Genomic DNA, 18,514 nt, shown 5'->3' on the forward strand with positions numbered 1-18,514 from the left:
TTTAGGGGGAAATAAATTATTTTAAATAGTTAATGATTTGTTGTTCATTGTTATTTTTGTGTCTGGACTTATTTGACAAGAGATTATTTGAGAATAATAGTGCGTCTCATGGTGATGCCGTACTACTGAAAGTGCCGAAATGTGTACCCATCTTCGGGACATAATCTCTACAAAAAGCCAAAGTAATATCTACAATAGAATGTAGGAGACGATCACATTTCGTTAAAGAAAGAAAGGTTCACAATCAACTACACAAAATGTCCATATTCTCAAGAAATTTTGGTGATGTGCAATAAGAATATTCATGAGAACGTAAATGGAAGTGAAATGTAAATTGAGCCTTAGGCGGCCGTCCCAGCTAACTCTTTCTCCGGTGTGGCTACCACCATTTTCTGTGGCTGCATTGCAAAGAATAATGTCAAATTCTCATTAGGAAGAAGGAAAAATAAATCTTAGCACTTAATATCAAAGATCTCGGGCAACATTACACTAGAGAAATTTGATATTTTTTCCACTTGAAATGAAGGTGGAATGTAATTTATCATCACATTCACATATGGCATCTCAAGGGTGATTTTGTCTTTTTTTTCCACTTAAAACTAAAGGACAATAGGTAATGATATCATCACATTCACACATAACATCTCAATCTAATTTGAAAAAGTACCGTTGACTCCAATAGAGAGGACGTAAGTGTTAATAAAATAGTTTAGGTGTACAAATGACTATTCTTTCTAAATAAGGAGGTGTCTGCGATTAACCCTACCGTTGCCAAAAAGTTGAATATAGTTAAACCAAATGTATGCACATACATACTAAAATACACTAGATTGTGTATTGAATTTTTATTATTGTTAAAATATAAAAATATAACCATCAACTCTCACAACAACTTCGGAGTTTTGGTATAATGGTTAAAGAGACTTAATTTAAGATGGTATCAGAGCAACCTGGGTCAAATCCCTCCGGACACGAATTTAGGGCGCTCAACTTGCGGGGGTATGTTACAATATAAAAATATAACCTCAGCTCTCTCCACAGCTTCAGAATTTTGGTCGAATGGTTAGAAAGACTTAATTTAAGAATTCTTTATGAGAATATTAAACTGAATGAAATAATAAAGCACCAAAAAGATATCTTCAACGCAACCAGTTCTACGGTAAATGACTTTATTTTTCGAAAGCAGTTATGAGCAAATAGCCTAAGTAGGTCTTAACTAATACAAATAGTAAAGGTGAAAGTTTGCAAATATGATTATCCTAATAACTTATATATCAAAACTACTCTTTACACCTTTCCATGAAATCTAAGACTCAGATTCCTCCAAACATTGATTCATACTCATCAGCGTCAGAATTTTTCTCAGTACTCACAGAAAATGCTGAATTTGAAACAAAAATTTGAAAAGAGATTAAATGTCACAAATGAGGTGAAACAGTTAGATACTCACAGCAGCCAAATCGTTCTCGTGCTTGGGTATGAATGCAGTATCAACCTTTCCGTTTCTAAAGTCCTGCAATCAGAGATCAGTATAGAATCAGCAAATTTATTTAAGGAGGTTAAAATCCAACCTTCATTAAGTCCATTGAGAAAGAATGTCAGCAATGAAAGATTAGAGAATTTCATACCTCAATATCAAGGATCAGTTTATGGTAATCAATTGTCGTAGGGATTCCTGTCAATGAATGGAACAGTGATCAATTGAGCATGTAATATCGAAATAATGCAAGGTAGATATTGATAATAATATGTTTGTAACCTTAAATTTACTAATAGCCTATAAAACTTAACGGAGTCCCTATTATGGAAAAAAGCAAGAGATATGACTACCCCATTTTGATGGGAGGGTTGGATGATGATGATAAGAGATAAGAAGGCAGCAATGTAAAGTTTGAACCTAAATAGCCAAGAACATTGCAAAAGATATACTCTATCGGTGTCATGAAAAAAATAAAAATCTACTGTCACAAATATTTTCATTTATAAATTCATGAAAAAATGTTAAACCTGTAATAACAGTGTCGTCAAGAGCTCTTTTCATTCGTTCAATGGCCTTCTCTCTGGTGGGAGCCCATACAATAAGCTAAAATCAAAGAAAAAAGCAAAATGTTATAACTGCATCCACTAAAACTCGCCTTTTTCTTTTCCCAAAAAACTAGATACAAACTCCTATAAAACGATATTTGTCTAATGCACACATAAAAGTTTTACAAGGTAGATAGTAAACTATGTGTGCAAGTCATAAACTAGAGAATGCACCTTTCCTAGTAAGGAGTCATAGCTTGGAGGAACAACATAGTCAGGATAAACATGACTGTCCATTCTTACAAACGGACCTCCGGAAGGCAGATATGCTGTGATTCTCCCTGTAATAAGATACAAAAATTACTAAGATGACAAGGCTCGTAAATGCAAGTACATTTATCATTAACTTTGACCAGACAAATCATCAAAAAATGGAAATACAAAAAGCATAAGGAAAAATTTAAGGGTTATTTAACTGATTAATTAAACAACATGTATATTAACTTACTCTCTTAACAGTTTGAAAACATACTATATTAGTCTCTTCTCAAATTTGTTCCAGAACTTAAAAGCACTGAACGGTACTTCAACATGTGAAACTGATTTACTCGTTAAGAATTTTACCATACATAAATTTCATGGAAGACAATGATAGATTTTAGTCAATTTTTATCTAACGAATACCAATGGTCACATGTGAGAATGCATATTGAAGCAGCACACTCAGAGATAAGAATATAATTTGAAAATTTTAACAGTATAGACATGATTGACATTCTGATGAAGTGTTCTTAAACCAGCATTTGCATTATTACACAACAAAACTTGACAAGTAAAAAAGAGATCAATTTCCACTGGCAATAAATAATAGTGAGATTGCTAGCCCTCTAACACCATGAATTAATTAATATCATTCATATAGAGTTTTGGATATATAAATAAGAGATAGGATAAGGAATGAGTGTTTTCGTTGAAGGTTGTAGGTCACCGCGATTGAGGATTAAATGACAGAATCAATTGAGATGGTTTGGTTATGTGCAACAGAGGCCCGTAAATAAACCTTAAGAGCATTTGATGGGGTGAGGAGTAATAAGTAGGCCCAAGAGAACTTGATTAGGAGAAATTAAGAAGAATGTGACAGTAATTAATTTAACAAAGGAGATAGCGTTAACAAAACTGAATGGAAGAATAGGATTCCGATAGCAGACTTCAAAGGTTCCAGGTAAAAGTTTTGCTGTTGTTGTTCATATAGAGATGTGGTCAGTGGCGGATCTATGTTGTCTAATGACATCACAGGACACTGCTATATTGTCTACTTTCTAGATACTTTTATTTACTTTTATCTATATTATTACTTAGGACACCACTTAACTTTGCGTAGAACACCACACCACTTAACTTTGCGTAGAACACCATGAAGGACGATAAATTGTAAAATTGTCAATGTAGGTTCCAAATGCAATTATATTTTTTACTTTTAATGAACTAATAAGTTATATAAGCATGCAACTGAGACAAAATCATGCCCCCACTGCATGTGGTTTATTAAGAGCGAAACAAGGAAAAACCAATACCTGGCCCCGGTCGAAACCCTTTAAAGGCATCTTCAGCATTTATACGACACTCGATTGAGTGTCCTCTAAGAACAATATCCTCCTGTAAATAATACAACAGAAATATTAGTCAAACAGTACTATAATTAACTGTCATAATCAAACTGTAAATCACCATTTACCTGCTTGTATGTCAGTCTCTCTCCAAGAGCCACACGAATTTGCTCTTCAATCAGATCAGTTGAAGAAATCATTTCAGTTACAGGATGCTCGACCTGGTTTGTGCATGAGATGATAATGTTTTGTAAGCAAGATATTATACCATTACAAAATTAAAAGAAAAACTAAATAGTTTGATTGTCCACACCTGGATCCTAGTGTTCATTTCCATGAAGTAGAAGGAACCTCTTTCATCCAAGAGAAATTCCACAGTTCCAACACCAATATAACCTATAGATGCAGCTGCTGCTACAGCAGCATCACCCATTGCTTTACGTAGTTCTGGGGTCAAAGCAGGAGATGGAGCTTCCTCAAGGAGTTTTTGATTTCTTCTCTGTCAAAAAGGTCAAAGGAAGTTAAAATGGTTAGGGTCAGTGAAGAGTGTAATAGATTTCTATGCATGTGGAGAAAGTTTTCTTGCTTTTTATCTAGTAGAGCATAATGATTTTGAAGCTGATGTCGAATAAATTGTTGTTGCTTGTCATGATTAGATGTATATTATGACATTTACTTTAGTTGAATTTTATTATTTATATAATTTACTTATTCATAGCTGGTGGATGCGGCAAAAAAAAAGTAATCAAGAGGCACTTAGAAGATGTTTAAGCCAAAAAGTTAAAAAACAATGTCTAAGGATTGACACTTAACATGTACCTAGCTATTTGTTCTTTTGACAAAATTCAGATGTACATGAGTAAGAAGTACCTGAATACTGCAATCACGCTCCCCAAAATGAACAACATTTCCATACTTGTCTGCAAGAACCTATAAGCTAGCAAAGAATTCTGTTAAGTTTTGAAAATTAAAAAAAAAAAAGAACAAGATGACCAATAAATTAAAATTCTCCAGGCAGTTGCATGCAAGAAATGCAACAAGCAGTTGAATTAACCTCACAACTTATTTATTGGGAGAATAGAATGCATAAACTTTTCCCCGAGCACTTGAACTCAATCAGTTGTCTTTTTTTAATAAAGAAAAGAGGGTTAATTCCCAAAATCATCTCTCAGGAAAATGTATGTAAGACATGCACACTGCAGTTGGATTAGCACGACTACCACAAGTTGTCAGCACTGTTATAAATAGTGGTAAATAGCCTCGAAATAGCAGCGCTAATAGCGTTAACGGTCCCCTCCCACTACGCTATTGCCCAATAGCGGTGACATATTATAAAATATATGCTTTTCGTTCGCAAAAACGGCCAATAGTGTGCCATAACGGTAAATAGTGGGCGATTGCATGCGAAATCTGCTTTTTGGCTGCTATTTAAAAGCGGTTAGAGGTGTTTTTTTAAATTAAACTTGACCCTTGATTATTGCATTCCACCGTCTCCTGTGATTTCGACATTTTCCCGCCACCTCTCATAGCCTCTAGCACCTACCTCAGTACTTCCTCTCATCTCCTTCACCGTGAGTTCCTCTTAGGGTAGTCCTCTCACCGCTCAGCTCTTCTTCTCGAAAACGACGACTCTTTGACTCCTCCAGTCATATTTGGTATTGCGTGATGGTTACAAGTCTATTTCATATTTAGGATCTCTTTAAATCATCAAATATATACTTTTAGATTTTTTAGATTTTTCTTTAATCTTTTTTTAGTATTTATACATATCTAAATTAGATCGTTATTTGACTTTGCGTTTTTTACCGCTATTTTGTCGCAATAGCCCCAAATAGCCTTAGCGATGCCTCACCGCTACGCGACGCTATCCACTATCGATAACTTTGGTTGCCAGTAACAGAGTGCATAAATTAGTCCATGAAGAACCTGAATTCAAGATGCATTCTTATTGCCAGTAAAATTTTTCATAAATTAGACTATGGAGCACCTGAACTTAAGCTGTCATAGGTTAATTGGATGATATGGAAAGCGCGCTATCCAAAATTCTCATACAAATGCTAAATTATGTATCAACTTAATCATTCAAGTTTCTCATCAATACAACGTAGAGGGAAATACATCACGAGCAGCTTTAGATAAAAGCTTGCCTTTGAGAATAATCACGTCATAAATTTGGCCAATAAATAGCATATTCAACGTCAACGGAGAATTTAAAATAAAAATAAAAAATATATTGCATTGTAATTTCCTCCTAGAATAGGTAGCCAACAGATGTAGATAAAAGCTTTTAATAATCAAGCACTTCACGAAATTAGCCAATAAATAACATATTCATTATTAACGTGAATTTACGATCAAAAATAGAAAATATAGTGAATTATAATTTTCCACATAGAATATGTAGCTAACTACACCATCTCATAACTATACCTGGAACTCAATGTGCCTTGGATTTTGGATGTATTTCTCCAAATAAACACCATCATTGCCAAATGCAGCTGCAGCCTCACTCTTAGCTTGCTGCAATATGCAGTCAGATTTGTTAATACAAGTATACAACATATTAAAAATAAATAAATAAAAAGTTTCAAGACTACTTAAATGGGGGGACATCATGAAGCTATAATCTACATAGTTTAATCTTAATACCAGTGATAATTCACCACACATTTGACCTAGAGATAATTTCTGCAAACAATCGCCAAACGAAGCATCTGCCTTCTTAGGTCTAGATATAATTTCAGTCAAAAGTGAAGAGGCCATTCCACTCTTCAATTTTAAGTGATAAAAATAAGCATTTCTTTGCACAAAGAAGCAAAAGCCAAACAATGTAATTTCACATTCAAAGTATTACGCAATAAGACAGCTATAAAGATTGTGACAAGCTAGCATGATCTAGCTGTCTATGTATTGTATTCTACAGTACATGAAGATTAGAAAAACATGGGGGCTTTGAGACTCTATGGTGTGCTTCGGGACTCTATGGTGGTGATCTCAATGAGCTAAATGACATTGATGAGGTGTTAGGTTAATGGCCAAACAGTAAATATTATTCATATGAGCTGTCCATGTCAACATCTGACATAACAGACATCAGACCCTGCTCAATAGACTGGAAACACGTTGAGTGTTTATAAGGCATGACCATATTTGAGTCGAAAGATTAAAACAATCACACGAATAACTATCCTACCATGTTGGCTTAAAAATGAGCTCCATGATGGATACGGGCTAAAACGAACCTTTGAGAAAAAACTTGTGATATAGATTGAGATCATCCCAGAAAGCAATAAACAACATTCAGATCATGTGAGAGAAGGGCAGATTTTACTTGTCTCAGGTGAGTTGTGTGCAGAATTGTTTCTCTTTTTATTTTATTTCCAGAATCCAAGGACTATAAGCACCAAGATTTGATCTGATTTAGTGAGTAGACATTCATGATATCATCTATACTCATGCAGCCATGCTTCACGGCCCTTATCATATTCTTAAGACACTTACTAGTTGAGATGCACGTGCAATGCACGTGGTTAAATATTATGATTATTTAAATTAATAAAAATAGAATAAAAATAAAAAGAAACTAAAGTTTTTTTGGGATTGATCATCAGCTCAATAATCTCTCTCTCAACTGAAATATCGTCATTATTTCATTCAACCCAGACTGTGACCACGTGATCTACTATTTGTGAGTTATAAACACATTAATCTAGTACATCTCTGTTTATTAGTATCTTGAAGTCTTCAAAAGATGGGTGATCATTCAATTCTTAAAGGAATTTTTTATATGAATTTATTTGCAATATATCCATTAAACTTTTAATTGTGGTTTGACTCATTCACATTAACTTTTAGTTGTGATTTCACTCGTATGTACATTATTTAATATTCTCATTCAATTTTATAGTTCATTTTTTGTATCATAGAAGTAAAACTAAAAGTATGAAGAATTATTTTATTGCGAAATTAGAGCAGGGAGATTATGATATATTTTACCATGTGTTCTAAATATAAAAATTCATTTTCCTTTTGATGCAAGGTCCCTATCAAATCTTACGCTAAACGATGTGAATGAAAAATACTATTATAACTCACTTGCCTAGGGTAATTGTATTGTATATAGAACGTATAACTCATCTGAAATATTCACATCAACTAAGTGGATTTTGCTGTTGTGAGAGCAACATGTTAGAGACTATTATTCAAACTTTTTGACTCTATAAAAGACACAAGAATTTGGAGTGCATAGCTAATATGTCGTAAAGAACATATTAGTTCATGAAGAATTTTCCCTAATAACGATATTATTACAACAATATTACTATTTAATATTAAATCAATTTTATTATATAAGATTATATGACCATTTTTAATAAATTATAAAGTATATATAGAGAGAGAGAGAAATATGGGTATGCTTGGTACCAAGCACAAATTTTGTGCTTGGTAGTGAGGTGGCACAATCCACTCTACTCATTCAAATGGGGGACCACATTCACATGGGTTGAGGAGTGTATTGGGATATGCAACTTTTTGAATGAGTGGAGGAGATTACGCCACCTCACTATCAAGCATCGGTTTTTGTGCTTGGTACCAAGCATACCCATTTTTCTCATATATATATAATATATATATATATATATATAAACCTCAATGCTTATAGACAATTGTTGGGCTCCACAAAATAGGTTAAGTTTACATTGTAGTTTACTATTTGTTGTATTGTTGACAATGGCATTACATTTTCTCTTTATCTTATTATTCACGTTTTTCTGATGTAAGTTCTCTTTTGCTAATCACTTAATTGGTTATATTTAGTTTTTATATTATCAGAGGTTGGAATATTCTCTTCTGTTTAAAAAGTGTTGATGCGATATTCTTAAATAATATATAAACATAGTAGCAATAGTATATACTTCAGTTCAACTCAAACATTGGCTTGAAGTTATTTAAGGTGAGGTCATTTCTACGCTAGAATGATGAGATAGTGATTACACAATCCAAAAGTCAGAGAAAAAATTTCTACAAAGGAAAATTAATTTAATATGTTAAATTAACAACTAATTTATAAAATATACATGGGTGGTGCAGATAGCTATACAAAGTAAAGTATATATCTTTATAAAAATTTCATAGTGAGTGACCAACTACAATCATCCTAATTTAAGCATAAATAATTATTATTTTAGTTATTAGTTTGATACACGTAACTATGGAATAAATCTCAAAAAAATAGAAATTGAAATTATATTAAATTTAAAAGTAATAATTTAAATTATTAAGCGCCAAATATTAGTTCATGTGAGAAAGTAAAATAATATATGGTCTATATACATATATGGTCAATCAATCAAACGTATTATAATTATGATGACCACAGTCAAAATTATATGGTGGATTCACATTAAATATAATTTATAAAAAATAATACATTAGAGTCAAAATCCTTTTAACCACTATATAGATTGTCTGAAATTTTTTGTATTTATAAATTACACTGCTTAGGAACAGTGATGTGTTGTACACTTAACTATGGCCTAATAATCTTAAGAACGACTTACTCTTTAATATCATCATTAATTGATGTATCTATGCATTACACTGAAAACATTAAAAAAATTTAGAAAACTACAAAAAAACACCCTCAAAAAGTTTTAAAATTTGTAAAAAAAATATCCTAAAATTTTGTAATTTACAAATACACAAAACTATTAAACATTACATTGAAATCAAGGAATTATAAAAAATTATTGAAAATTTTTAAACTTTGAATGGGTAATTTACAATGTGCAAAACTTTAAGGGTGTTTTTTTATAAATTTTAAATTGAATAGATTTTCAATCATTTATGTTCTTTTCAAAAATATTATGGGAAACATTAACCATGAAAGATTTTTCCTAAACCTATATTTTTAAAGTGAGTATGATATTTTTATAATTTTTAATTTTTTAGGGGTTGTTAGTAATTTTGTATATCTATTTTAGTGTCTATAGGTTAGAAATTCTCATGGTGTTTTTTATAAATTATGAATTTTAGTGGTTTTTTGTAATTTTTTAAACTTATAGACCTTTTTTATAGATTATAAATTGTTTATAGACTATTTATAATTCATATGCTTTCATTTACTAATGAGTTTGAAATTCTCAGGGTGTTATTTATAAATTTTGAATTTTAAGATTTTGTTTGTAAAGTTTGAAATTCTCAGGGTGTTATTTATAAATTTTGAATTTTAAGATTTTGTTTGTAATTTTTGAAACTTCAAGGGTGTTTTTCAGGGTGTTATTTATAAATTTTGAATTTTAAGATTTTGTTTGTAATTTTTGAAACTTCAAGGGTGTTTTCTATAAATTATAAATTATGTAGGGATATTTGTAATTCCTATATTTTTAATGTACTATTAGGTTAGAAATTATCATGATTTTTGTAAATTTTACAATTCTAAGGGTTTTATTTTGCAATTTGTAAAAACTTCAGTGTTTATTGTAAATTCCATAAATTTTCGAGGGTTTTTTGTATTATTTGTAGGTTTTTAGTGCGTTTATAGGTTTGAAATTTTCAAGGTGTAGTCTTTTTGTAATTTTCAAAACTTCCAAGATATTTTCTCCAAAGTCAAAAAACTTTTAGTTTCTTGCTAGCATATGTTTTTCAGATATCTCAATGAATTGAAATAAGTAAAATTTATAATTTTTAAGATGTTTTAATAAAATTTTAAATTTGTAGGGTTGTTTTTGCAATTTAAAAAACTTAGAGGGTATTTTTTACAAAGTCCAAAAAAATTTAGGTACTGGCTAGCATATGTTTTTTAGATTTCTCTATGAACACTGAAATAAGTAAAGGATTTGAATTATATCAAACATATTTTCTTTATTCAATAACATGTTAAGTCTCATTATGAATATGATAAATCATTTAGTTACTAATTCAAAGAAAATAGAATAATTAGAATAGATTAGAATAACAATGTAATATTTAAAAAAATTAAGGGTAATATTGACCATAGAAAGATTTTCTCGAACTCGTACTTTTAAAGGGAGTATGATATATGTCATGACACACCTATATTCCCATGACAGTCCCATGCCCAAGTGAGGCCTTATGGGATATTCTGGTCACAGCAGGTTACAGTCGGGAAGCTCAATTTTGGTTAGTTAAGAGCTTGTTCAAGCTCATTCGATAACCAAGATGAACCAAGCTTGAACAAAAATCTACTTCCACTAAAATAAATGTAAAGCCTTGAGTGTACCTTAGTTGGGCTATGTTCATGCCCAAGCTCAAGTTGTTAAAGGCTTGGACTGGCTTGACTAGGCTAAATTTAGGCTTCGTTGATCAATAGCTTATTAAATTGCAATTAAGCTTCAGTCTTAAGATGCATTTATTTAGTTGACTTTTTGGTACTTCTATTCTAACTATGTGATTTGACCATAAGCTGCTATAAACTATAACTCTTGGTCCTCGTCAAATGAATACCAAGTCTAATATTTCAATTGCCACTGAGATCTGAACTGGGGTTAGGTTAAGGAACGCCCCAGGTTAAGACCAAGTTACGGCCTTATAGGGGGAAAAAGACATCTAAGTATGCATTATATAACATGTCAAATAGGTAGCGTGCATGAGCTCATCAACAAAACAAGAGATTACTATACTCGAGGAAGTGGCTCTTATTGCATTATTTGCTTTATTAACATGTTATGGTTTATCATTTAAAGCTATTACATGTCGATAATTTTCATTCCTCAGCTTGAAAAAGATGTGATGTTTATGTTATTTTGGCATATATTTGAAAGGTATCCATTCTATTGTATAAAGAACATACTAGGGCTAACAAAAAATTGGAGGAATGATGAACAAGTGTCCTTCATAGTTATAAATCAAAGGGTAGAATGATAATTCTACACTAATTTAAAATGTTAAAGTGATACTAAGTGTTACCTTTTTATTCTACTTTCTTATTCTCTTATCTCCCCTTTTTACTATCTAGATTCTATCTGACATCTCTTTTCACATTTAATCTCAAAATATTATCATTAAAACACCTACTTCAGTTATGGCACATTTAAGAAATTAGATCCTCAAAAAAAATTATTCGGAACATTAACAAATTTAGTTACTGAAGTATACCAACAACTAATGTTGATTATTCTTGACAGACATCATGAACCAAATTATGATGTATATGGATGCATCTGTGATCTGAATATGTCAGAAAGGCCGCTCTAATATTCTGCTTTTGGAAGATTTTTTTCTGTTGATCACAATGCCTTACCCTGTTGAATTTCTCAAACTATCGGCCGCCCTCACATGTATGAGTGCTAAACCGTATCCATATCTGAGGAAATTTACGGATATGGATATGGTTACTCAAATCTATAACCGATAGGATATAGTTACGAATATGGTTTTGTAGTGAAATATCTGGATCCATATCCGAAATATCTGAATACATATTAGTCATATTGTCACGATGGTCATAATCTTTAGATTATGGATTTGAGGTTAATTTTGAAGTTCAAGATGTCTAATCTTAGCTTTTCAGATATAATGAACTCTTTTGCATCATATGAACTATATTTTTTTCTACACTACCTAGTTTTCTCATATCCATTTTATATTCGCATGCATATCTGCTTATATATCTGCATGTACATCCGTATCCATATCTGGTTTTAGTGGATATGGATATGAATTTTCCTTATCGAGGTATATCTGTGACCATATCCATATTCAAAATGAGTAAGCGGATATGAATATGATAAGCATTATATCTGAGCCTTATCCCGACCGAATGCACCCCTACTCACATGAAATAGTTTTCAGTTGACAAAGCACATTATTTAACAATAATGCCACATAGACGACTTTTATGCAGTCACAAAATAATCTAAGGAGAAATGATTCCATGGAATTGTATGTAACCGGACATAATTACATTAACAACAAATTATATGCCAGATAAAATAAAAAATATAAATTCAAAAGCTCATATAAAGTAGAAAATTTTAGCAACTAGCAGACCTGAAGCAACTTTACAAACTCCTCAGGTTCCTTTGCCAGTCTCATTCCACGTCCTCCACCTCCAGCAGTAGCCTTGAAACAAATAATGAAAAAGAAAAGGAATACAGTCAGGGAATACAGTCAGGTTGTGTTGTTCCTATGAGAACCTACCTTAATGAAAGGTTTAGTTCAATGTTCAGCCAGTGAGTAGATATTCTTAGCCATATAGAAGCATAACCATCAGACTCAAACAAATACCAGTCTCTAAAGAGGATGAACTAGAAGGACGCTAAGAGAATCAAACAATATACATTCATTCTTAAGTCAGAGATGTATAACTTAAAAATCAATTGTTGTGCTTTTAAATGTTGTATACCCCTTAATCTGAAACTTCTGTTCTTAAAAGTCTTGTAGGTAGCTAATTCTTAATGTAAATTAGAAGAGTGCATCTACTCAACAAAAGCTAAAAGAATCACTTTGGAGCCAACTACATGAAGCACATACTGAGATATAAAGTCCTGAAGCCTCCAAACAATTGCTGTAAATTAGAAGTATCACATAAAAAGAGCAGCGTGAGGTTTGTTCATGGAGAAACTAAAGATAAAATCATAACCCATTATTAACTTTCACTTTAACTTAAGTCTCTTGGGAAACAAGACTTAAATACCCAACAGTCTTCTAATCTATGAATCATTCGTGCATAAATGCTTTCTATTGCCTGTAATTTCTACATATTTTTCCACTGGTAATAAAACCATCTTGGTTACTAATGTTCACATCAGAGCAAAAACTGAAGAAATAGTATACCTTGATCATCACAGGATAACCAATTTCATCCGCAAGCCTGATAGCCTCTTCCGTGCTCTAAAAATTTCCAATCATGCAGGATAAGAAGGATTAGTAAATTGATGTTTTGAACTTGTTGCTATTAGTGAGGTCTATAATATTGAATGTAGGAAGTAAAAATTAGAAAAATGTTGTAGAACCTGCAATAGGCCATCACTTCCAGGTACAGTTGGAACACCTGCTTTCTTCATTGTTTCCCTGGCAGTAGATTTATCACCCATGACTCTGATGCTGTCAGGCTACAAAGTTTTATGTTGTCAAACAATTAGACTGAACTTAGATCAAGGAGAAGGAAAAGGTGCATGCACACTGTAAAAAGCATAAGTTTCATCTACATATATAGCATTTTTTTAAGACTGGCAAGAATGCAAACAGAGTAAATTATATTCGTTAAAACGGTGACAAAAATTGCTCATTAGCTTCTGACTGGTAGGTGGACATATACTTAATCCCATGTACAGCCATCAGCTACGATGGTGCCCAAAGAAAAACACATTGTCTTACAATATACATCCACTTCAACTTGTAAAGTGGTATAATAATATCATTTACCCAGTTCAAAACTGGCTTGCCTCAATAATTCCCTTGTCTAATCAAGTATTGCAAACAAAAGTAAAGCCACTGGTTTTGTCAAGAGAGATGGGTAATGGAGCACCACCCAAGTCAATATTGGTCATGAAAAACAATTGTTCTTCAATAACTTTTAAGGACAGACTAGCATAAGGTTAAAGGTTCAAAACAGACAAACATTATCTGAGAATACAAAAAATAATAATAAAATTTCTCTCTTCCAGTATCATCAACAATGTTTCAAATCTTAAAGGAAAACATGAAGAACATGGATGCAACACCCATTTTATGGTGGGGTGACTGCTTAAGTAAGAGGTACGGTAGAAAACAAATGGAGTCTCAAAACCTCACGAGAAACTGAAATCGAATATGCTTAGCTTACAATTCAACAGATACATGTATTATACAGAGTAGGAAAACCATAAAGTACCATAGCAATATTTTCACTTAATCAGGTTTTATTTCTAGCTCCACTATCTTTCTCAAAGAAAGGTAAGTAGGATTACACCTTTTAAGATTTAAGTTCACAAAAGTATTCTCATAAAGTTATACTTACATTAGGTCCAATAAAGTTGATTCCATGTTCTCTGCATATGTCAACAAAACCGGCATTTTCAGCAAGGAAACCATACCCAGGGTGCAACATGGTGCATCCACGACTAACGGCAGCAGATAAGACATTCGGAACAAACAAGTACCTGTAGATTAATTAGGAAGAAAGATTCAACCTAACCTCAAATGAGACGTACAGTGTACAAAGTAACTCTAAGTTAGACTCCGGAAAGGGTTAAATCTGAATAGACGCCCTGTACCATCACCCCTGTACCATCACCCATTTGTAGTTATATGTGGTGGATAGACCACCCATTACCATCACCCAGTTGCGGACAGACCCCCTAACTGAAATCCTTTTAATTCTTTTAGCTTTCGAAGGTCTATTTGTCAAAAAAAAAATTGTCTCTTTCTCCGAGAGAAAGAAGCAAAAAAGGTTCAATGAGGGGGTCTATTTGATAGTGGGCGATAGTACAAGATGTCTATCCACAATTAACCCTTTTGAAAATTAAAGGAGAAAGTTATATCTTCTTACGATTGACTGCTTGGTGCTTCCCCAATGCAAACTGCCTCATCTGCAAGTCTCACATGAAGAGCATCCTGATCAATTGTGGAGTAGACAGCAACACATGGTATGCCCATCTCATGTGCAGTTCTGATGACCCTAACTGCAATTTCACCTCTGTTAGCAATTAGAATCTTCTCATCACGACAAGTAGCACTTAAAGCTCCACCACATTTCTTAGATCTCCGGGCGGTAAAAGTAGCCCTTTGCCTTGGAAAGCTTATCTTATGAAAGTTTGGATTATTTCCCACCATAAAGCTACATTGTGAACTCCTAATTCCTCTGCCTGGTCCAACAAATAACCCCTTTGAGGGTAAACGCAGAAAATGAATTTAGATATTTACATCATATTAAAAATAAATCATGGTAAGCAAAGAGTTCACTACGTGATTTTTCTAAATGCTGTGATGAAGCAAAATGGATTAAAAAAATGAGAAATACAACTACCAGATGTAAGGAACAAAAATAGCACAGACAAAGTTATATTTTAACACTTACATATTAATAAATTTCTATAATTGGTATATCAAAATGATACTATCTTTCTCCTCCAAATATCAAATAGCTAAAAGTAAAAAATCATCTTAAAGACACTGTTACAGACAAACATATATATATATATATAGAGAGAGAGAGAGAGCAAGACTCCTATCAACTTAAGTGGATAGGGAATAGTTGTCCACCAAACTTTCTATCCACACACATATATATATATAAAAAGTCACTTCATATCATGCAAGGATCCCTAGGAAACATCTAATGGTTAAGAAGTTTGGTGGATGTCAACTTAAGTTGACACAAGTTTTCTTCTATATATATATATATATATATATATATATATATATTTTCTAACTTGAGACAGTCCACTCCAAGAGTCCTCGCAAGATCCATTAGTAGATCTAATATATTACTTTAAGATTGTTGGAAATTATGGTTAAATCTAGAATTAAATAGTGAATGATGATGTACTGTTATTTTAAACTTTTTCAATTAACTGTTGTGCGTTTGTGAAACGCTGTGCTTAAAGTAATATTTGGCCTACTCCGGTGCAAGGATCCCAAGGCCAAACTGCTTCCAGGAACAGCAGTAAAATACTCTGGTGTGTACCAACTCAGTACTGTCAAGATCTCCTCGATCTATAAGACCTTTCGGTCAAGGCAAAAGATCTCCTCGATCTCAGAACATTTCGGTTCAAAACCTTTCGATTTCGGGTTCCTGCGAGCACAGTTTCTACAGCAGCAGCACAACAACAGCTACAACAACGTCGATCCGACGTTCGTTTTCAAAACTTGCGTGCGTATACCGACATTCGTATTCTATACTGACGTTCGTATTCCACGCTCGCGAGGGAGTTTTTAACTGGAACCAAAAGCTGCCCAATGGCGCTATTTATAGGCCTCTAAGACCAGCTCAAGAGTCACTAGCAATTAATGTGACTGTTACAATTCTTATGACAATTAAGATTGTAACATCAATGCATTAAATTGCTCTTAATGCTGTTGTAACTGTTGCATGCAGTAACTGCTGAATACGAGGCAATCAATGAACGCGTTGCTACGAAACGCGAGGGTCACGTCTCAGCAAATCAGACGAACCTCGTTTGACAAACGAACGTCGTCAAACAGGCGAACCTCGTATGACAGACGAACCTCGTCGAACGAGCGAACATAGTCAAACAGGCGAACCTCGTATGACATACGAACCTCGTCGATCGAGCGAACCTCGTCTAACAGGCGAACCTCGTATGACAGACGAACCTCGTCGAACAAACGAACATCGTCAAATAGGCGAACCTCATATGACAGATGAACCTCGTCGAACGAACGAACCTTGTCAAGCTACGAGAACGCTAGGGTCACCCTCGTGCGAATACGTAGCTCGTCCGTATGCTACGAAGCAGCCTGCGAGGCAACCTTCGTGACAACCAACATGGTGCCAAACAACGCCACCTCGCCCCGATGCCTCCGTGCGAAGTGCATCTAACAAAACGTCACTTAGCGTCTCAGCCCGATTAGCCCCGATCCCCGGCCCACTAGAACTTATGAGAGATTAATTCAAATAAAACACTTCTCGGCTTGTCGTTGGTAAGCCTCAAACAAGGGATCTTTTGAAACACCAAACCATAAACTTTCCACTAGGCTACTAAGAATTTATGAAAGTACTTGTAGTTAATATATATATAGTTAAAAAACTCATTTTGGAAAGAAGTTTTGACCAAAAAAGCCAACAATATATATATATATATATATAGAGAGAGAGAGAGAGATTAATGGGTATCCTTGACAAGGAGGGAGATTCTCTCGTTGACAATGATGTGACACAATTCTCACCATGTGAAATTCTCTCTCCTACTTTATTCTCTCTCCTTCACATGGTGAGAATTGTGCCATGTCATTGTCAAGGAGGAAAATCTCCTTCTTGTCAAGGATACTCATTAATCTCATATATATATATATATATATAGAGAGAGAGAGAGAGAGAAATGGAAAAACTTGGTACCAAGTTGCTCCAAGCAACTTAGTAGTGATTATATATATATATATATATATATATATATATATATATAGATAGATAGATAGAGAGAGAGAGAGACACATATGAAAGAGTGAAAAGATTAAAGTACTCTATTATTACCGCTGAATCTAGTAGCTCTGAGTTTTAGGAGTCCCCGAGCAACAAAACCAAAACCCAAGAAGAAATTCAATATAGAAATTTCCCCCATCTACATCCGATAAAAGTTACCCCTTTCAACACTAAAATTACAATACACAATCCAAATATTCATAAACAATCAAAAGGAAAAAAGATGCAATGTAGACCCGCAGAAGTGCTTCTTCTCCAATATAAATTGAAAACGGAAGTAGAATTAGAAAATGAACAGCATGTAAAACCCAATTAAAAAACCACTACCCAAATTATATTCAATGATATTCATCTAATTAACTTCATATTTACCTCCTATCCACTGTAAAAATTAATGCAACTACAAGCTCAAAGTCTAATTCAAATTAAAATAGTATACATCTTTAAAATCTACATAACCCAAGTGAGAAAAATCAATTAAAAGAACAATGAAAAGATCTAGACATCAAATCTTAAGCAATGAACACCGAAACTCACAGGAGCCGAGCACACAGACTTGCATACAATCATAGAGTCCATTCTCCACAATCCCCTACAAAACCCAAAACAAATTACAACAAAACAAGAGTCACCTATTTCGATTTAAGCACAAAGAACCCATTTTTCTCATTGAATCCATGAATCTGGGTTGAAAATTACCTTCAAATACAGAAATTTTAGAGAGCTTTGGGAATCGAGGAAGTGAGTTTTGAATGAGAAAGGGTTAGAGAGCGTT

General features: G+C 33.3%; 1 protein-coding gene across 1 annotated transcript; it reads right to left on the minus strand.

Moving 5' to 3' along the window:
- LOC109820668 (biotin carboxylase 1, chloroplastic) lies at positions 263-18,514 on the minus strand. Its single transcript, XM_020386848.1, has 17 exons — positions 18,439-18,514; positions 18,277-18,331; positions 15,127-15,461; positions 14,596-14,737; positions 13,610-13,708; positions 13,431-13,487; positions 12,645-12,716; positions 6,063-6,152; positions 4,503-4,562; positions 3,946-4,131; positions 3,761-3,853; positions 3,600-3,681; positions 2,260-2,366; positions 2,008-2,083; positions 1,629-1,675; positions 1,451-1,513; positions 263-398 (listed from the first exon to the last, which is right to left on the minus strand). The coding sequence occupies exons 2-17, from the start codon at positions 18,316-18,318 to the stop codon at positions 342-344; spliced, it is 1,608 nt and encodes a 535-aa protein (XP_020242437.1). The 5' UTR covers positions 18,319-18,331; positions 18,439-18,514; the 3' UTR covers positions 263-341.

Source organism: Asparagus officinalis, chromosome 8 (genome assembly GCF_001876935.1).
Source record: "Asparagus officinalis chromosome 8, Aspof.V1, whole genome shotgun sequence".
NCBI lineage: Eukaryota > Viridiplantae > Streptophyta > Magnoliopsida > Asparagales > Asparagaceae > Asparagus > Asparagus officinalis.